At 51.2% G+C, this 20,988-nt stretch overlaps 1 protein-coding gene and 2 long non-coding RNA genes across 4 annotated transcripts; 1 reads left to right on the top strand and 2 right to left on the bottom strand.

Annotated features, from left to right (window-relative positions):
• On the top strand, positions 480-9,242 carry LOC110388420 (G protein-activated inward rectifier potassium channel 1-like). Of its 2 annotated transcripts, XM_021377649.1 has the most exons (4): positions 480-1,208; positions 1,440-1,726; positions 6,482-6,698; positions 7,032-9,242. In XM_021377649.1, exons 1-4 carry the CDS (start codon positions 785-787, stop codon positions 7,505-7,507), a joined length of 1,404 nt encoding a protein of 467 aa, XP_021233324.1. In that variant the 5' UTR covers positions 480-784; the 3' UTR covers positions 7,508-9,242. The 2 variants fall into 2 exon arrangements, with proteins under 2 accessions (XP_021233324.1, XP_021233323.1); XM_021377648.1 differs by having other exon boundaries at positions 480-1,726.
• LOC110388425 lies at positions 1,733-9,328 on the bottom strand. The gene is made up of 3 exons (XR_002432877.1): positions 9,196-9,328; positions 6,036-6,068; positions 1,733-4,943 (listed from the first exon to the last, which is right to left on the bottom strand). It is a non-coding gene; the product is annotated as an uncharacterized LOC110388425 (long non-coding RNA).
• LOC110388576 lies at positions 9,500-13,135 on the bottom strand. Its single transcript, XR_002432905.1, has 3 exons — positions 13,038-13,135; positions 12,569-12,734; positions 9,500-11,365 (listed from the first exon to the last, which is right to left on the bottom strand). It is a non-coding gene; the product is annotated as an uncharacterized LOC110388576 (long non-coding RNA).

Raw genomic sequence — 20,988 nt, 5'->3', positions numbered from 1 at the left:
GAGATGGGCAACGGAAGACGTTGCAGAGTTAGAGAACAATAACAGAAATGCAGACACTGTTCCCCAGCACTGGAGTAAGACGGAACAAACAGGCTTCTACTGTGTGGTGTGAACATCTTAAAGATCCCTGCCTATTCTGTAGCACATGGTAAAAATACTGAAATTAAACATTGGCCACACTAAGAGCTTATTCAGTCCCCAAGCTAGAACTGTAGCAACGCACAATTACCAGTTATTACAGACTGTTTTCTAAAAATGTCAATAACCACCGGCTGCTATTTTGTAATGAAAATGATTAGCCAAAAATTAGGTATTGGAATGAGTGCCTTGAATAATAGTGCTGTTCTTATGTAGCTGAGAATTAAAATACTGATTATTTTTGAGGAAAAAAACCCCACCCACATTTTAAATATTAATATGGTGGGCAACAAAAATCACTAGCCTAGCCCCACTTAGAGCTTCTAACACAATTAGTAATTATCACTGCCAATTTTGGATCTTTTCTGTCCATTAAAAAACACGAGAACTGCATTGAAATCACTTAAGCTTTTAGGGAGCTCTTCTGAACAGCGTCTCTGCTAATTGGACCATAAACACAAATGCACAACTTGTAGATGTAATTACCATCTAATTCTGATAGATAAGACCTCGTTTGCCTTTGGAATCTTTATTTTCTTTTAAACTCAGGCTAACGATTTGCATGTTCGCATCCCTTTAAAAGCTGACCTATTTCAGGAATTCCCTTTCAAATCCCGGCGCTGCCGGCAGCACGGCCTCTCGGCGGATGCCTGGCTGCCGCTCCCGTCATTATTCTCACTCCGCTACCCGGCTGCTACAGCGAGACGAGATCTGGATACAGCAGGGCACCGGCTACGGGCGCCGTGGACCAAAGCAGGGCTGCCAGACTCTGGGGGGGACCTCACTGCCCTCCAGACCCCCCGGGACTCAGCGAGCTCCGCTCCGCCCCGCTGCCGCCCACCGGTCCGGCTCTCCCGCTGGCTGCGGGCAGTGCTGGCGGCGGCTCCAGCTCAACGGGAATCCCTGCATCCCGCATCCCACCGAGGGGCCCGGCGGCATGGCTGCGGTGCGGAGGAAGTTCGGCGATGAGTACCAGGCGGTGGGCCCGGCCGGTGGCGGTGGCCGCAGAGAGCGGCAGCGTTTTGTGGACAAGAACGGGCGTTGCAACGTGCAGCACGGGAACCTGGGCGGTGAGAGCAGTCGCTACCTCTCTGACCTCTTCACCACGCTGGTGGATCTCAAGTGGCGGTGGAACCTGCTCATCTTCCTGCTGACCTACACGGTCGCCTGGCTGGTCATGGCTTCCATGTGGTGGGGCATCGCCTACCTGCGAGGCGACCTGCACCGGCCGCACGATGACGCCTACAGTCCGTGCGTGGCCAACGTGTACAACTTTCCTTCTGCCTTCCTTTTCTTCATAGAGACTGAGGCCACCATTGGCTACGGGCACCGCTACATTACCGAGCGCTGCCCTGAGGGCATCGTGCTCTTCCTCTTCCAGTCACTGCTGGGCTCCATCGTCGACGCGTTCCTCATCGGCTGCATGTTCATCAAGATGTCGCAGCCCAAGAAGAGAGCCGAGACCCTCATGTTCAGCCGTGCCGCAGTCGTCTCGCAGCGGGATGGCAAGCTCTGCCTCATGTTCCGGGTCGGCAACCTCCGCAACAGCCACATGGTTTCTGCCCAGATCCGCTGCAAGCTGATCAAGGTGAGGCCCAGCGTGGCAGCAGAAAGGATGGGGCAGCACGTTGTGGTGGGTGAGGCTGGGAAAGCAGGGGTCAAGAGAAACCACGTGCCCCAAGAGCAGCCAAGCTGCCCTGACCCCCCCTTTTTTCCCCTCAGGGCAGTTTGGGGGGCTTTAACTTGTAGGTCCTAACCCCATGGGTCCTGCCTGTAGCCTTCCAGCATTGCAGAGGGTCTGTGCGTGAGCTTGAGTGGAAAAGCCCTTTGATTTTCACCAGCATCTATTCATTAAGCACTGACAATGGTCAGTATAATTCAGAATGCAAAAACAAAGTTGAACTCAAATTCAACGAATAGATAAATAAAGGAGACGGAACAGTTTGGCAGCCATGGGAGTCCTCAGATACACTGGGCAAGAATAGAATGGGAGGAAAATACTGTGTGGTTGAGTGGCATGTTGAGAGGAAGCAACAGAACAGCTCTGAGCAGCTGTGTCTTGTCACAGGGGCATGCTTGATGGGCTGCATCAGCAGCTGAATCCTGGTGATTATGTTAATTTCAGAATATGAATGTCATAAATGTTTCATGTTTTCTATGGTAATCCTCTTTTTGGAGCAACTGCTCAGCCATTTCAATAATCTGCAGAAACAGGCTTGATACAGTAGCTGATAAGACAACGGTAAATGTGAAGGGTTGCTTTTCCTCTGCTTTGTGCTGAATGCTTGACTTAGCTGCTAATTTTTCTTGTCAAAGGATTCCTTTTAAAATGGAGATCTACTAAGATTCAAAAAGAGGTTGGATTTGTACATGGCAATAAACTGCCGAGAATTATAATGGAGCAATTTTTGTAGGGATCAGAAAGCCAGATAATCCGTTATTTTTGCTGATCTCTAGCACTGAAAATGATCAGAAATCCTCCTCTGAAGTGTTTATTTCTGGCCATCATCCAAGATGGAATGCAAGTCAAAGCAGAACAGGAGCAGTGTCACAGCTGTGATTTTACAGTGATGGCAATTCACTGCAAACTTCTTTTGAAATAACACACTGAACGCACAGCCTGGTGCACTGTTAGCTAATAATTCTATTCCTGCACAACGCTGGTTTATACAGAAAACATAAGGGCATTTGATAAGGACTGATTCATCTTACAAGAGCTGCTTCTTAGATTAAGCAGTGAATCCCTGAGTAATACCTGAGCTCTCACAAGTGAACATCGTGCCTGTGATTTGTCTTCAGGCTTCTTTGTGATCTTTGGCAAATCTAAGCTATTGTCACAAGAACACTCACAAGTAAACGTGCACTAGCTGCACCCTCAGTCCTCACTACAAGGAGTGTCTTCCAGCCCTTGAACAGTCCCTGGTTTTCTTCTAAATCCTCACCAGTTTGTCAAGGTGCCCCTTGAACTGGATGTGCTGTCCCAGCAGACAGCAGCTGTTCCAGCAGAGGATGAATTGACATCAGCTGCTTTGCAGGAGCTTCCTTTGTGTGTCCTATGAACCCATGGTGAATGTGACGTATCTCAGAAACCATTTCTCTGTAGCAAGCCCTGCCTGTTTTGTGCTTTGTGCTCCTGGCTGTGCTTCCTGCAGTGCTGCTGACAGCTGATCTTGTTACACTTCTGCTTTGGATTAGATAGCAAGATGTTTTACTTGTGTCACAGCGAAACAATGTGAAGGAGTACGTCTTGCCACACTTTGCCACTTGAGATACGAGCCATATTTAGTACAAAGCTTAATGCTTCAGTGGGACCAATGGAGGCCTTCCCTTTGTAAAGAAAGTACACCAATCTAAGTCTGCCCAAGTGGCATTTACTGCTGGCATGATATACGCTCTAGGATATTCAGTAGATTACATCAGTGCCACCACACAGTGCTGGCTCTTTTTTTGGTCCAGGGTGCTGCCATGCAACATGGCATAGCACTGGCACTGAGAAGTCTGGGGCTCTTTTTGGACCCACTTGTGGAGTGTTTAGAAAACAGTTACAAGACTAAGTGCGTTTGTCTCACCTAAAAACTTTTCCAGAAACCTGAGACTTTCTAATTTGCACTGAGTGCTCTAGAAGAAGGAAAAAAGCAAACTCCTGGAGTAAGAAACACAAAAAAGCTGGTTGGAACTAGCACTGAAAAGGTACAGTTCCAAGTGCTGGCCTTTTCAGTGTCACAGCGAACTGTATTTGTGACTGTTAGCTCCTGGACTCACCCATGCACCTGGGTGATCTGGTTGGTGCTAACAGCAGCAAGCAGCATCCATTGTGTAGCAATCAGTATTGATTTTTTTTTTTAATTTAGTTGGGATACCTGTTTTTTTCTTGATAGGACTACAGATTTCACTGATAACCATCATACTGTTGGTGTGACAGCTTTCCATGAGGTGTTTCAGCTGGTAGCATAGAACAATTTGATTCAGAAAGCTGAGGAACGTAGAACCCAGAGGCAGAAAGTTACAGATGGAAAAATCTAAGATACCTAAGGAGTTTGGGTTTTTTCTTAGCTGTGAGGCAACTAACCTTTGGAGCAAGTCATGTAGACCTTTGGATTTTCTATCTCTTGCCACATTAAAAATCAAAGCTGGGGCATTCCTAACTAGTTATGTCCTGGTTCAAGTGTGTATTAATCTGTGAAAGTTCTTTGGCTTTGTGGGAGGTCAAAACAAAGAATCTCAGGTGTCCCTTCCAAACATACCACTGGCAGTTTACAGTCCTGTGCCACCTTCTGTGCTCCTCTGAGTACAGCTGTATGCAACAAAGACTGAGAGCTAGAAGCCTTAACACGTTAGAGCCATGAAACTATCTTTGTTTTGGATCGTTTCTTTTTACTTAACAAATAAGCTGCTTTTTAAAACTCTCCATGCTCTGCATAAATCAGTCCTGTGTGCAGATGCTCAATACCTCGAGCACAACCTTTTGCTTTCTCCCCGATCTGTTACCTCTAATCATCCTCGCCAGATTTGTTTACTATCAGGTTGATTTGACTGAAGACTTTTCCCCAGAGAAAACATGTTTGCAGACAAAAAACAGCTAATTCAGGCAGTGATTCGTGCAAACACGCATCTATTTGGCTAGGTAACAGCATTTCATAAAACTTTGGGGAAATATGAGGCTTACGTGTGGTTCATACAGTTCATGTTGAGCCTTGTTGCCTGGGAGCAAAGATCATACGCTGCCAGCTGAGGTGTGCACCTGCTGAACAGTAGCCAGGCAACAAAAACAGCAGCGTAGTCTGCAGCCTGCTTCTGCAACCTCCCTCAAAAAAAAAAGACAAGGGATATTTTTGCAGGCATTTGATTACACCTTTCCATATAATAGAGTGTCACAGTCAGTAAGTAGTAGGGGGTTTGATCCCTTTTATTTCCTACCACGCTGTTTTACCTTTCAAAGCACTAAGAATACTTGAGAACATTTCTACAAGCAACCTGATATCTCCCTTGTCCTCCACAGAGGTGGAGAAACCATCTCTTACCTAAGGGAGAACTTGGTTATTCAGATAGGAAGAAATGTATATTTTCTTTTTCTGAGCAGAAAACCAGACACATAGCAGATAAATAAAGCAATGCATTGTATTCAGTAAGGATCAGTGCTCCATCAGCTATGCAAACTGGTTATGGAATCACAATAATGCCAGGGAGTTAGATATTCAGCATTTTTAATACACGAGTAAATTAGAGAGACAATCTGACAGTACAGTTATTGCTTGGGATTTTGCTGTTGTTAAAGATGGGAACTTTCTTTTCTTTGAAAAAAAAACAAATTAGATTGAAGTCAACAGCAAAACTGCTTGCTTCAGCTTGTTCCCTATCACTAATGGATGGAGTTTCCACATAATGGAACCAACGCATTTACCAAAACAGATAGAACAATCTAGTAGCTATGTAATTATCTTTCATTTATGATCAATAATAAGCTTCTCAAACAGTTACGTGCTTTCTAATCGAGCGATAAAACAGAAAGGATTTTAAATAATAGGATTTTTGATAGGCTCTGCAAAGCTTTAATTTTAACGATCAGTTTCCAGCAGTGACCTTTAAAGCCATCAGTCGAGGACCTGCCTGGTCAACTGATGCTTGTTTTCAGTGGTGTTTTGAATAGCAGGAAAATTTGAGGGAGCTAGGAAAAAAAACCCCACCTAACCTATCAGTATTTTTAATGGATCCATGAAATGATGCAAACACAAACAGGGCACTTAGCTTCATAACGACCATAAGAAACACCACGTGGTAAGTGGTATGTAGTAATTGGGAAGGGATGCATCATTAGCATTACCATCCATAATATTGATTCGGACAATTTTGTGCAAACGTGACTCACCAGATGTGCTTTGCAATACTGTGATGCTCACCTTAAAGTCCTTTGAGCATGCGTATCGCAGTTTCTGCAAAACAAAATATAGTAACATATAAAAGTGATGTAACATGAATTCAAACAATCCATTAAAACGTGCCTAGCTTGTTGATTCTCTTCTCACCAATGGGAATTTCTGCTGCAAGACATTCACAGCAAGTATCTGTCATGAGGCATAAAGCGTGGTACCTGATATTATTGTCAGTGATTTGTAAAATGTGTATCACATCACAAATAAGTAGGTGATAATGAGATCTGGTGCCGTGATAAAAGTCAAAATTGGTCAAATATATCACCTTCATATACTTAGCATGACTTATATCTCCATCTGATGACCTAATACCGAGTTAACAATGTTATGAGAGAGGCAGGTTTAAACTTCATTGCATTGCTCCTTGTGTTTTGCTTCACATGGAGCTTACTGAACTGTCTTTTCATCTCTAGTCCCGACAGACACCGGAGGGGGAATTTCTGCCGCTAGACCAGTGTGAGCTGGACGTTGGATTTGGAACCGGAGCTGACCAGCTGTTTTTAGTTTCTCCATTAACCATCTGTCATGAAATTAACTCAAAGAGCCCCTTTTTTTGCCTCTCGCAAAGATCACTAAGAAGCGAGCAGTTTGAAATAGTTGTCATCCTGGAAGGAATTGTTGAGACTACAGGTAAGACACAGAAACGTGCTAACGTGTGTGCTCTAATTGTTAGTCTTTGCCTTCAGTCTTGGTATTTTTTAGCAAGGCAGTTTTTGCTTTTTGCTCCGTAACATGCTACCATAAGCTACCAACCTTCATTTGCCTCCATCATGCTAAAGGAGACCTCCCTTTGCCATAGGGCTCTGCACTACTGATGCCCCAAATGGCCAGGACATCCAAGAAGAGACACTCCCTGCAGGCATGTAGAGCAGTACAGCATTCTTATGTGACTCCTGTCTTAAGAAGCACCACTGGTCTACTTGCTTATGTTACAATGTCAAGCTCTCGTCTCTGTCTCCACAGGAATGACGTGCCAAGCTAGGACCTCATATACAGAAGATGAAGTTCTTTGGGGTCACAGATTCCTCCCAGTAATGTCCCTGGAAGATGGCTTTTTCCGTGTCGATTATTCTCAGTTCCATGCAACATTTGAAGTCCCCACTCCTCCTTACAGCGTCAAAGAGCAAGAAGAAAACCTGTCTCTGTCATCCTCTTGGAATAGTCCTGTTGACATCAAAACCAGAAAAGAAACGGTTTGTTCCCTTGACTGCATTGATATTGCAGGAGAAAAAAACAAACTCCCTTTTAAACTTCAGAAGATTAGCTCAAGAAAGGAAGACCTTCCAAAAAGAGTCCTCAGAATGAGTTCCAGTAACACAGGGAAGACTTGCAGTACTGGAGATCTCTTGAATATTCAAGAAATGAGTTCAATCTCCAATGGTGAAGACGGTGATGACAGGATACAGCTGAAAGCCTTAAAAATGAACGCTGAAGCTTAGACTCAGTCCAGAAGATGCCTAGAAGTATGTGCGCTCCAAAGATGAAATTGGAAGATAATCTGCCTGCCCAAACTTTGCAAAATAAACTCTGATCACCTCCCTTAAGAGCAGAAGCATACGAGTCATTGTTCATAAACACCATTCAAGACTGCTGACCTGAAAGAGTTTTCTTATAGTAATGAAATAATTTGGTTTTCCTACTTTCTGGAAGGACGATCCCTTTTGTATAATTGTTCTGTACAGATCTAATTTACATTGCCTAATAGAAATTCGAGAGGCAGTAAGGTTAGACTGTTGTGCCAAAGAGATCCCTGCCCTGATGTCGTTTAGCAGCATGCTCATTGCAAATCAACATTGTCTTCCATATTTGTAGATGCTTTTTCATGAAGCATGGACCAAATCCTTGGATGGATCATTCTCTGGAATAATTCTCTGGAATGAATTGAACATTCTCTCAAAGCACTTTTGCTAATAATTTACTTTCAGTTGCTGAAGATTTGAGAAGATTCATCCCTAGAATAGACAACCTCCTCTATAGAAATGACCAAAAAGATGTCAGTGAAGATTTGCACCACAAGTGTTGGTATTCAGTATCTCTTTATCAAAGTGTTACACAGAATTTTCCATATGACTGGCTTGAATGAGAGGGAAAAATGCTTCTGGTTTTAAAGCTGCAGAACTGAAACTGCTTGCCTTACTGAATGTCAGGAAACGGTGAGAACTGGAATCCAACTCAATCCCAGCACAAGGAGGATGCTGAGCTGTTGGAGTGGTTCCAGAGGGCCATGAAGACGACCAAAGGGCTGGAGCACCTCTCCTATGAAGAAAGGCTGAGGCAGCTGGGTTTGTTAAGTAGAGTAGGCTCCAGGAAGACCTTGCTCTGGCATTCCCATACTTGAAGGGAGCTTATAAACAGGAGAAAGACTTTTTATGCAGTTTGATAGTGATGGGACAAGGGGAGATGGCTTTAAACTCAAAGAGTGGAAATCTAGGAAAAGAGAGGAGGAAATTCTTTGCCCAGAGGGGGATGAGGCTCTGGCACTGCTGCCCAGAGAAGCGTGGGTGCCCCATCCCTGGAGGTGCCCAAAGCCAAACTGGATGGGGCTCTGGGCAACCTGATCTGGTGGGGGGCAGCCAGCCCATGGCACAGGGTTGGAGCTCGATGATCCTTAAGGTCTCTTCCCACCCAATCATTCTGTGATTCTTAAAAACACCCCGTGGTTCTACGCTCCCAGCATAATCCTATTTCTATTCAGCTGTTCTGCTGCCCATCCCTGTATGTGAAAGTGGTCGGTTTCCTCCCAGTCGGCAGGGAGTGAGCACAACCCAAACCTGTTGTTCCATCCCACGCAGAGGGCGCTCACCACAGCACAGCTCTCCACGAGGGAACCATCCCACCTGCCCTCCTCCATGGGCAGAGCTGGGTGAGATGGAAGGGCCCGCACTGTGAGCACTGAATGGACACGTCCACACAGGGCCGGCTCGGCCTGGATAAGTCACAATCACTTGCTTTTGGTCTCCTACATATGGTCTGAAGCTGCAAACTTGTATTTTGCACAGGCACAGCTGTCTGTTGTTGTTATTCTTCCCCTCCCCCCGACCTTCACCATTACGTACGTGCTGATATCTGTGGTTTTACCTATTAAATGTACCACGCTGGGATATTTAGATCACCCACAGTGACTCACCCCAGAACAGCCAGAACCGATATACAATAAAAATCACATTCACTTTGGGCCTCGAGCTTTCCTGTCAGTCAGCGCGGAGCCTAAAAGACGCAAAGACGGGACCGAGGGCACTTCTCCACAGAGCTCCGGGCAGCGCTGCCCCCTGGCGCCCGCAGCGGGGTGAGGCAGCGGCCGCCCCTCCCGCTCAGAGAGCGCGGCACTGCGCATGCGCGCTACTCGCCTACCGCAGGACGCATGCGCAAAGCCGCCGCCGCTCGCTCCGCCCTCTGCCCGGCCCTGCTGCCACGCAAGCGCACTGCCGTCTCTCCACACTGTACGCATGCGCATTGCTGCGCCCCAAATGTCCGCCCGCCAATCGGGTGAAGGACGCATGCGCAGTGAGGCCCGACGCTGCGCGCTGCTCCTTGTTGGGGCGCCTAGGGGGCTTTGGGCGGGCCGCTGCTCCCCACAAGGACCTGGAGCCGCAGCTCTGCGAGGAGCGGGCGGCAGCAGCGGCGTCGCCGCTACTGGATGGGCCACATCTTTGCTTCACTGCCAGCCACAGTAGGGCCAAACCTGTCGGAATGGGGCAGCGTACTGGGAGCTGTAGTCTTCCGGCCAGGAGCTGGGACTTCCGGAAGCGCTTCCGGTCAGCCATCTTGGGCCGCGTTGCATGCTGGGATTGGTAGTATTCCAGCACCAACCTGCCGGGCGGCCATGATGGGCGTGGGGCACGCTGGGAGGTGTAGTTTTCTCCCTTCACCAGCCGCCAGCTTTTCCCCAAAGGATGGCTGTGCCCCAGGAGGTCTCTATCTTGCTACGCCTCATCAAATACCTTCCTAACCAGTGACGAAGCCACTATAAACACCACGATACTTATACCTGTCAGCGTGGGGTTCACACAGGGCGGTTCAGTCATTAAATTCAGGATTTAGGGACATCCCTCTGGCCAGGATGGCCCCACGCTGCGCATCCATCGTGGGCACCTTCCCTGATGCAGTTTATGCCGCTCCATTCCCTTTCCCTCACCGTGCAAAACACATGTTTCCCAAAGAGGGGAAAATAGCACATGGAAATGGTGATAATTGGGAAAGGGCCTTGAAGAAGCCCGGGCACTGCCACAGTGCACACCACAGCACTGGGGCGATGTTGGCTGATAAACTGGCATCAGCGATCCCCAAGGTCCTCCCTGAATCGCAGCGGAGCCATCCGGATCCCCTAGGGGGATCTGCTGGATCCCATCTGTGGGACCCCGCCCCCTCTCCACCAGCCCAGGGATGGTGACACCCGTGGGACGAAGGCTCAGCGGCAGCTTTCAGAAAATGGCAAAACTGGAGGAAAATGGGCCCTTTGTGCAGGGAACAGCCGGAGGGCGCTTCAGGCAGGGTGACGCTAGCAGCACCGGCTGATGCGCTGCTTGATGGTGTTGGGGACACAGCACGTCCTCCCATTGTCCCCGATCCAGCCTCAAAATTCGGGGGGATGAAAGCAAGCCTGAATTCTCCCAGCATGGATAGGGAATTACATCTCCAGAGCTGGGATGGAGGCTCTGTGTTGTGGAAGGTTGAAGCTCTGTGCTCTGCATATTTTGAAGCTGCAGTCCCCACCCTCAGCATCTCAAGCTCAGTGCAAATCAGTGGGAAAATCCGTGCTCATTGCAAAAACACAGCCTGAAACGGCAGATAGATATAAAAACCATCCGGCATCATCAGCCCTGAGCCATGATCAGTACATGGGACAGGATAGGATCTGAAAGCCATCACAGCACACAACAGCTGCACTAAACCCCCACAGACCTCCTGCTCACTGCCGGAAAAGCAGCGTTTCCTCTCCGCAAAGCAGCCAGAAGCGTTTGACACCTCCCTGTGCCCCAGGGATCAATGTGAATGAGGCCACGGAGCTTCATACCACAGCAGCACAGGGCTCAATCCCACTAACAGGCAGCAAAGGCAGCGTCCCCTTTTCCTAGGGCTGCTAGCTGTCACCTTCATTGGAGCCTTCAACGCTGCTGCAGCCATCCACTGTATTTTAGGGGAACATTCCTCCACAGGGCAAAACCTCGGCAAGCCAAGACGCCAGCCCAGGCTGCAAGAAGCAGCTCATTGTCCTCCAGCGATGCGGCCGCAGCGATGCTCAAGGAACAAAAAGCCTCCTCTTGTGCAGCCTCTGAAGCATCCCCGAGACTTGAGTGCTCCCAGAAAAAAAAAATGTATGGCATGAGATGTGCAAACGCCGGAGAATTCAAGCGCCCGTCGGCCAACGGCCCCAGGGATATGCATCCCAAGCTGCTGCAGTCCTGCCCTAAGCCTTGCTCAGTGGCTTTTGGCTGCAGAGAGCATTTGTGCATGATGACATCTCTTTTGTTTCTCCCCCCCCTGCCCCCCCCTTCTTTTTAACAAACAAAAAATGCGTTCCCTGAACCACCTCCATTTCCACATGTTGTTGTTGTTGTTTCATGACATCCTCCAAATGAGAGAATTGCTTTCAGCAGAAATTCAATTTTTCCAACCCAAAATGTGGTTTTGGTTTGCGCGCAACAGGACAGGGCTCAGGCTGCTACCGCATTCCTCCCACCCAGACCCGTGCCTGAGCAGATCCAAGCCCCACACAGGGCATGTAACCCAGTTAATCTCAATGAGCATTTAAATCAAATTAGTTAAACTACATTAAACCCCTGTGAGGACACGGTTCAGAGTGGAAACGGCCTTAATGTGATTTCAGCTGACTTCCCTGCCACAATTTGCAAGTCAGAGAAATCGAGTTAAGGGCTGTTTTCATTCTGAACTCTGTCCACACAGGGCCTTAATGCAGTTTAATTAATCTGCTTTAAAATTGAGCCTGTCTTTCATTTGGGCAGCTTCACCTGACTCACCCTGGGGAAGCAAACCCGCCTGGCACGGCCGTGCTGAGGAGTCTGAGGCTGGAAAATCCTGGAGGGTTTGGAGAAAGCTCTGCTTATCCCTAATCCCAACAGGAGAGAGTTTGGGGTGAAGCCACTTGTAGCAGCCACCCACATTGCTCTTCCCAGAGCCCGGTAGAACCGCGGGCACCGGGGCCAGGCTGGCTCTGCTGGCCTGGATGCCGCTCTCGATGCTTATCGCTGCTTAACAAAGTTTCCTCCTCAGTGGCAGGGAGCAGCAGGCTAAAAGCAGCTGCATTAATCCCTGCACCGCTCCCAGCGAGGCTGTAATGGCTGCTAATTGCCGGCCAGCAGCCCAAGGTGGCTGGGGCTGAGTAAGGGAACGCTTTGGCCCTCTAAACCAGCAGCCCTATTATGTTCCCCACACCATCCGACCATTCCCTAGCTCCTTCCCCCCCCTTCACTTGGCTAAATAAAGCAAAAAGGGGGAAGCGATAGAGCCCCATGCACCTCCTCTTCTAGTTAAGGGCTCACCTCTACCCTGTGGTGCTGTGCTTTGGGGTCTGCTGCAGATCCTGACACTGGAACACAGGATGTGACCCTGAGCCTCCAGCACAGCTCCCAGCAGCAGGTACAGGGCTCCCCAGCAGCACAGCGTGCCGTTAGCAGGGCTTACTCCGCCGCTCAATTCCCATTTTCTCTGTAAAGGTAAAACGCATTCCCCATAAAGGAGTTCCAATTAAAAGGGAGTTAATGACTTAATGAATCAGAGCAAAATCTGCTTGCATTAGCAATGAACCACTGACCCTCTTCTGGTTGTGGCCACCAGCCTTTTAATTGGATACGTTTTTATTTCCTTCCCAGCAAATGGACTATTGGCTGAGCACGTGCTCAGAGAGCAAAAGGGATCGGGGGGGGGGGGGGGACAGGAAAAGCCCAGCCTAGAGGGACCCCCCCCCAGCACCCATCCCACAGCAGCACCCAACTGAAGCCTCAGCCATACCTCAGCCTCTGCTCCTTATCTCCTACCGATGAAGATTTGCAGCCCTGCAGACAAAGGCTTCTTGTGAGCTGTGCAAACCAAAAAATGAGGGCCATGCACTACCCCTATCACACCCCCAACTTACAACCCCAGGAGGAGCTGAACTCTCCTCCTCGTTAGCTCATTAACTGCTCATTAATTCCCTATCACATGACTGGGAGCAGCTATAGGGAGGCTTTCCTCTCCCCAAAGCTCAGCACAGCCATGCTCACCTGGAGATGCACTCAGCTGCTCATATTCCAGGCAGCACTAAGCATCTTCCTTGCCCCCAGCCTTGGGGGCTCCTCTCCACTCTTTCCCCATCCCTTTTTTTTTTGACACCTTCATCACTTCTCCTGCCCATCTGCTGCCCCCCAGGGCTGCCCCCACCCAAACGCAGTGGCGATCAATGCTGTGCTGTGCTGCCATTCATGTTATGTTCATTGCTGGCTGCACTCTGCCCAGCACCCCATCGCAGAGGGGCTTTAAAAGCATTTCCATTTGTGCCCCTGCTTTACAGCAAGCACTGCAGGGAGCTGCCCTGTGCTAGCACAGGCGTAAGGGTGGGCAAAGAGGTGGTGGAAAAGCCCCGAGTCCCCTTCTGGGGCCTATTTTTGGGTGGTGGGAGTGGCTTTGTTGGGGACATGGGTGAGCTGGAAGGACAGGTCCCTGGTGTACTGAAAGCAAAACTAAAAAAGCAAAATCTCTGTGTGGGGGAGACGTGGCCAGGCTTTGAGAAGGGGTCTGTGGTGCTGGGGTCCTCTCAGAGGCGAAGAATCCTCATTGGCAAGTGCTGGTGCATTTTGCATGGTCCTGAGCAATCTGGGGACGGCTCTCTGCTTTCAGACCAAGACCACCACATTCCACCCGCTGCACAGCCCCCAGCCCCGAGCTGGAATCCTCCCGTGCTGGGCTTCCCCTGCATGGGGACAAACCCTGCCCTGTCTCTCCGTGCCAGCCCCTTGCACAATAGCACTTATTCTCACCCCGCCACCAGCAGCTGCCCGCCCGCCCGTGCCCCCTGGCCCAGGAGCAGGTTCACTTCTTAGGGGGGGTCCTGAAGCCCCCATCCTGCTGTCAGCAGCCGGGCAGAGCTGCCTGGACCCTCCGTCTGTTTCCAGGGGAACTGCGAGGGGGGTCAGGGAGAGGTCTGGGATGTTTTAGTCTTCCTGTAATATCCTTAATTGCTCATTTATTTAGTGCAATTAGTCCCAGGTGCTTGCTGTTGTCTGCGTGACCCCAGTCCCGCCGGGCTGTTCCCAGCGGCCGCATTGATCGCTTCCCGCTGCGGCGACGCGTGTGCACGCGGATGTGCAATCCCTTCGTGTGGTTTTTTTTTCCCCCCTCTTCCCCGGTGCTGTCCCCCAACTCTGCCAGATGTCGCTTCGTCCCCATGAGGCTGCGTCTCCCCAGAGGGACAGGGCGGGGGGTGCTGTGTGGGAGCCCCTAAATGTTGCACCCAGTTTGCGTTGCAGGGGATGCGGGACCAGGAGAGCATCCTTTGTGCAGCCCCTTTGAGCACCCAAACCCAGAGGCAGCGCAGGGCTGGATCCGTGCTGCAGCAGCGGGGAGGTGATGGGCACAAGGGGCCACTCCTGGCACTTGTCAGGAGTCCCTGGAGAAGAGCCTCCCCCTCTGCCCCCCCCAACCCCCCCCACCCCTTTGTAGGAGGCAGAAATGCTATCGCCGAAGGAAACAATCCGACGCTTTGTGGAAGCGGACGTGAAAAGAAACCTCCCCAAAATGCCGGCCGAGGTCAGGCTGAGCTGCCTTTGTCCCGTGGGCAGAGCGCTGGCGCCCGGGGGGGACCGCAGCAACCATGGGACCGTGAGTCACCGCCCGGTCCCCAAATGGCAGCGAGGCCCCGTGCTGGGGCTGGGGGTTGGATTTGATGATCCTTACGAGTCCCTTCCAACTGGGGGTGTTCTATCCTTCCGTGCTGGTGACACGACCCCGGGCTGGTGTTTCTCAGTGGCTCCTGGGGCTTGCGTTGGCCATGGCCGTCTCAGCAATGCGCAGCAGAATTTTGGGGGCTGTTTTGAGGCTGGGACTCCCGAAAAGCAAAAAGTTTCAGCTTCACCTCATGCCTTGCTCCGGGCACCACTGCCCCGTTGCTGTGCCCAGAGGCTGAGCCAAAGGGAGGATTTTGGCAGTTGCCACGCGAGTCCCAGCCAAACACCACCTGAACCCTTCCCTTTAACTCCTTGAGCTTCTAAAAGGATCGGGGCTTCCTTTGCCAAATGCATTCCCACCAGTCCCCAGGCATTACTTCCCCGATGGCTCTGTCCCAGCATCTTCATTCCCCAGCACCGCTAACGACCGGGACCTCTCCGAAACCAATGCTTTCTGCTGCTTCTTTCTCCATACACCCAGATCTCAATGCACTTTAATTGCCTGCCAATTGATTCCCCAAATTCCCCGCTGACACACATCATGTTTAATTTGCAGATACTGGGAAAGAGGCAGCTCAGGGGCTGTTCCAACCCATCCTTAACTCATCTGCTCTGCCAGATCACAAAGCATAGGGCGAAAGATGCTGAGAAAGCCAATTATGAGCATTTTCATCCCATTCGGCTGAGCCCTCTAAAAGGCTCTTTGTCTGCCTGGGGCTGGGGGACATCCGCTGGGCAGCCCCCGGCTCTGTCCTTCAGCCCCGTGGCAGTTCATGTCCTTGAGTCCTCCACCAGAAGCTGAGCTGGCCCTAAAGCAGGGAGGGATCCGGCCCCACGGGGGATCTGCAGAGCTCATATCCAGCCCTGGGAGCTCCACAGAAGGCACCCCCCCATTGCCGCCCCTCCGTGCTCTCGTTTGCAAGATAATTCCTTGCACAGAGAGGATGCATCATGTGCAGTCGCTCCCCATTTTTGCTTTGCTTTCTGCAAAGCTGAAAATCAGATCTGTGCGCTTCATGGCAAACCCTGCCCCATGGTGGGGAGCCCCTGGCCCCCCAGTCCTGCCCTTTGGCAGCTTCTCGGCGGGAGCCTCGGCAGCAGGGAGCAGAAATAATGAGTCCGAGCATGAAACGGAGATGAAAAAAACACTTTGGCTAATGGCCGCGCATGGAAGGAGCTTTGAAGTTTATTGGAGCCAGACTTTCCAGGGCTGAATGGGTCCCGGGGGACGGTGTAAAGGGAACCAGAGCCCTGCGTGGGTCTCGGGAGAGCCCGAATCTCTCAGATCCTCTGGAGACAGTGGCAGGAGATCACGTCTGGGCTGGAGTTGGACATGGCAAGGGGAGGCCGTGGTGCTGGGGATGTGCTTGGGATGTGGCACCTGCACGCACAGGGGCCTGAGTTGGGGCTCAGCTGATGCACAGCCCCCAGCAGAGTCATTTTGGGGTGCAACCCTCCATCACTGGAGCACTACCAGGGAGGGGTTCCAGGAGCAGCTCACACCCACCCATGGATGAAATCCCTCAGAGCAAGAGCTGTGGGTCCTGGGAGCCAGCCGGGCTGGGGTTCATTACCCTGCAATTAGCCCAGGGCTCTGCATTAGGGTCCGAGCTCAGTTTTCAAATTGCTGCTAATTGAGCAATCTGCCAGGCTAATGGCAGAGCAAACGAGAGGAGCTGGAAGTGCAGAGTCCATTGCTCGTGGGCCCGGACCTGGAGGAGCAGAGTCTTGCAGAGCTCGGGGCTGCTGTTCCCAGTGCCTGGAACTGATTTGCAAAAGGGAATGAAAACGGGGAGAAAGTATCCTTTTATTGCTCGGATGAAGGATTAATTATCCGTGAAGGTGCTCAGGATGGGTGACAGCATGGTGGGGAACAGAAACTCCTTGCGCCGAAGCTGGGACGTGGTCGCAGCTGTTCAGCACCTCTGCAGCAGAGGGGAAATCCTTAAATCATTGGATTCAATTAAGCCTTGTGCTCTCTGCCAGTTAAGCAGACTGATGGCAAGGACCTCTGCTCTCTGCCTCTCCCAAAGCTGACCATCATCCTTCATCCCAATAAGGTGAGGAGGGAGGAGGAACCAGAAGGGAAAGAACCCACTGAATGGCCCAACCCTGCCAGGAGGGTCAGGCTGGTGCAGGGATGCACCAGGCAGCACTGAGGGTCATCAGCATCCCAATGTCCCTCCACACTGTGACCTGCCTCGCTTTTCTCTGCCTCCCTCAATACAGACAGCAAAGAGCTTTAAACACAAGCTGCTACGTCAGTGATAAAAGCTAAGAAAGGACTGGAGGGAATTTTTGGCCCTGGTAAGAACTGCTTCCCTGCTCCGTGTAAAGCCCCCCAATGTGGGGTTATGTCCCCAGGCAGGGGCTTGGAAGTCTGCTCTGCAGCAGCTTTGCTCCCCGGGGCCTCGGAATGGAGGTTTTATGATGGTTAATAAATATTGAGCTCGTGGCCGTTCCCGACACCGCTTGGCAGAGGGCTGGGCAGGGAGGGGGATATTTGGGGGTCTGATTGAGGTGGTGCGCTGGGGTCACCACCTCCTTCCTGCACGCACCCCACTGCCCAGAGCTTGGTGAGAAGAACGTGAGTAGAGGAGGTGGCTGGGAGGAGCTGGGGCTGAGGCTGGGGGACCCCACGCCTTCCTTCTCGTGGCTCTTCCCAAAAAACTGCGTCCTTGCCACAGGCAGCTGCTGGGGAAGGGATGCTCTGCCTGGAAAAGCATGCACCAAAACTGCTGCTTTTACCCAAATCCCTGCCAGCCCTTAATATCTTCGGGAAACTCTGTTAGGAGCAGATTGCCCCAAACTCTGCAACATTATCCAGGGAGCGTGCGTTAATTCGCTGTGATGGAGAGCCCCAGCGTGCCAGGGCCGGCTCCAGTTACTCCAGGGACACGTTAATGGGAGGGTTTTTTTTCCCAAGGTTTTCTGTTTTATGGCAGCTTTGCTGCCCTTGGAGCTTGTGAATGTGGAAGGGATGAGGGCTGGTCCCTGTGTGGCACAGGGGATGCGTGGCCATGGGGATGGAGCTGCCCAGGGATGGCTGCCTGGAGGGGAATGTGCCAGGGCCTCTTTCTACCAAGCATATGGGGGCTGGGGGATGCACGGTTCTTTTTTATTTTTTTTCTTTTGTAAATTAAATTCAAAAATGGAGGGGAAATAAAAGCAGGCAGGGTGGTTTGGCTGAGTTTTTGTGTCCTCGGGAGGCGCTGGAAATATAGATTTCGTGGGATTTTCTCGGAGAGCATCAGCAGGGCTCAGTGCTGAGCCACCCAGCACCTCACCCCAGCTGCCCCTCCCAAAAACCTGGGTGCTGTCAGGGTGCTACCAACCACCCTGCACGGTGCACGAGCGCTGTCAGAGCCTGCCTGTGCGTGGCAGGGCCCCAGGACACCGCAGCAGACGGATCAATCACTGCCTCCAGCTCCTCTGTCTGTGCCTTGCAGCCACTGCTTCCCACAATTAATGCAGTCTCCGAGCTGAGCTGCCCAGCACAGGCTGCCATCAGCTGGTTTGCATCTCAGCACAGCTGCTTTTTCTGGCAGGGCGTAGACCAGGATGCTGAATACGGACAGGGATGCTGGATGTGGACTGGATGCAGAAGCCAAAGGGAAGCTCCTGCCCCAGCCCCATGCCCACCTCTGTCAGACCACACCAGAGATGGGGGATGAAAGATGCTCCTCACTCCTGGATCAACTCCCAGGGACGTCCCAAGGAAACCTGCTGTGAGCAGAAGACGCAGGAGAGCAAACCACAACCCAGCTTTGACACGGAGGAGGCTGTACAAAGGATCATTAAAAGCTTTCCAAGCTCTGGCTGGTTAAATAAGCACCAGACAGAAAGGAAACAAGGGATATTTCAGAAATCTGGAGCAAGGAGTAGCTGCTGAGTTGGGGGCGAGTTGTTTATGCAGCACAATCAAGCCAAGTGCTCAAGCTGATGAGAAAGGACGTGACAGCGGATCATGTTCCCATCCTCAGCAAAGACCTCCAGCCAAAACAAACTGAAATCCCTACATGCAAGCATCTGAGTAGAGGGCAACACTTCCTACTGTTCAAGCGATCCCACACCTCTCAGAAACAAACAGGGGGAAAAAAAGCTGATTTCTGGGTGATCCTCTCATTATCCACCTGTGCAGCAGGAGCTGCTCAGCCTTGGGATGGAACAGTGCAGTCCCAGCAGCTGTCCTTGTGCAAGATGAGAGCTGGTTTCTGCAGGGCTCTGCTCCATCCATCCAGACATGGGCCAGCTCCATGGCACGAGGCTGCAGCCCATGAGCACCACGGCTGTTGGAGGCTTCTCCCAAGCTTTCCCACTCAGGATCTTGGCAGCCACAGCAAGAAGTGCATTTCCTTCTTCACCCCCAGGAGGCAAAAACCACTCCCCACATGGGCCCAAATCAGCTTCGGAGCTGCAGCACGCATCCATGCTGGAGTCAGCGCAAAGGATGCTCCATAATTAGATTTCTCACGCGCTAATGGTTCAAGTGCATCACCTATTTAGTTTTTATTTTGCCCACTGCACCCAAAGTGAGCAGGCATTGTGCCCACCCAAGTGATCTCCTCTAAAGAAACCCACTGCTTTTCCCAGAGGAAAGAGGTGTGCAAGGAGCAGCCAGCACTACCCTAGGCTGTTGGCTGTGCTCAGATCCCTCAGCCAGGGATGGAGATGCTTCTTTCCTCCTCGGCAATGATTCAGTCTAAGATATAAATTGTCCTCAGAAGATTCCTGTCCCTCTTCATTGACTGGAAGGAGACCAGAGCAGCTGCATTATTCATAGGAGCATCTCGGTCTGGTTCCTGCTGTAAAAGTGCAGCTTCACTGCACTCACCAAGCTCCCAGTTCCAGGTTCAGGGCTTACAGGAGGGGCAGAGACCAGATTTGGGCTCACAGGCTCCTAACAGAGCTGTCCCCACATCAGCAGCACCCCTGCTTCTAACAGGGATCCGATCACCTGAAGACAGGAGTAGGGAGAGCAGGACACAGCCCCCTGTAACTCCTTTACATAGCGATGGGGCAAAGCTCCAGCATCCAGGCTGTGGGCTGCTGCAAAGGAAATGCCAGCCCAGATTTCTTGGAAGGCTCCTGCTTTCTTCTGAGCATCCCTTTGCAGGAAACACTCAATGAATGAATGAACAAGAGAATGAATGAATGCTCCCTGCAAAAAAAGAAAATGCTGCTCTGGCGGATCTGGGTCATCTGGTCAAGGCAAAGGGCTGAGCTGGTTGAATAGCTCTGGTGCATCTCCCATGGCAGGGAAAGATAACAGTGATCCCACCTTGCTCTTGGCTCGCTCTGAAGCAGGTTGCTTATGGGGAAGAGAGAAGGGAGACAGCCGGAGCTGCTCAGGGCCATAAATTAACCTCAGGGTTTCCTAATGGGACCCTGATTTATCTCCTGCCTCTGTCTGAACTAATTGAGTTCGTTCCTCTCGGTGATTCATGCCATGGAAATGGGTTCCAGAGAAAATGGGACCTCGAGCGGCTTCAGCAAATCCCTCGCTTTATTAGCCAGGGAGCCGTAATGCTTTTACAACAAGGAGACGTTCAGAAGCGGCCGCCTGCCCCCAGCCCATCCATCACTGCCAGCGGCCACAGCTCAGGTTTCACTGGGGTTCCGGGTCCTTCCCTTGTCCATCTGGGGCTGCCCAGGATTTCAGAGGCACCCAGAGGGCAGAATAAAGCGTCTGTGGCCCCCGGCCCCTGGGGATGAGTGGGGGGCAGGGGGGGCTCAGCCACCTCTGGGCGGTGACAAATGGATCCCTTGCACCTTCTTCTGCTGGGGGTTGGTGGAGGTGGGTGAAGGAAAGCCACCCTGAGCTGCTCTCATGCTCCAAGCACCAGAAAATGCAACGGGGCTTTGGTCTGACTCCTTGCATCAACACAAGGGATGCTCTGACCTCCAGCGAATAGAATGGACTGGAAGGAACCTTAAAGTTCTCCCGCAAACACCCATCCCCAAAGCCCACCCCTGCCCTGCTCCGTCCTCACTCAGGAGCACTCCCCCCCCACCCACTTCAGCCCATTCCAGCAGAAATT

Source organism: Numida meleagris, chromosome 26, assembly GCF_002078875.1.
Source record: "Numida meleagris isolate 19003 breed g44 Domestic line chromosome 26, NumMel1.0, whole genome shotgun sequence".
NCBI lineage: Eukaryota > Metazoa > Chordata > Aves > Galliformes > Numididae > Numida > Numida meleagris.
This window is presented reverse-complemented; position numbering and strand designations above follow the sequence as displayed.

What these genes read in the sequence shown, in the direction of transcription:
- LOC110388420 (XM_021377648.1), top strand. Translation starts at nt 785, where the DNA reads ATGCCTGGCTGCCGCTCCCGTCATTATTCTCACTCCGCTACCCGGCTG. An exon ending in TCCGCTGCAAGCTGATCAAG is followed by an intron (nt 1,727 to 6,481) that starts GTGAGGCCCAGC and finishes TTTCATCTCTAG; the next exon opens with TCCCGACAGACACCGGAGGG. An exon ending in AGGAATTGTTGAGACTACAG is followed by an intron (nt 6,699 to 7,031) that starts GTAAGACACAGA and finishes CTGTCTCCACAG; the next exon opens with GAATGACGTGCCAAGCTAGG.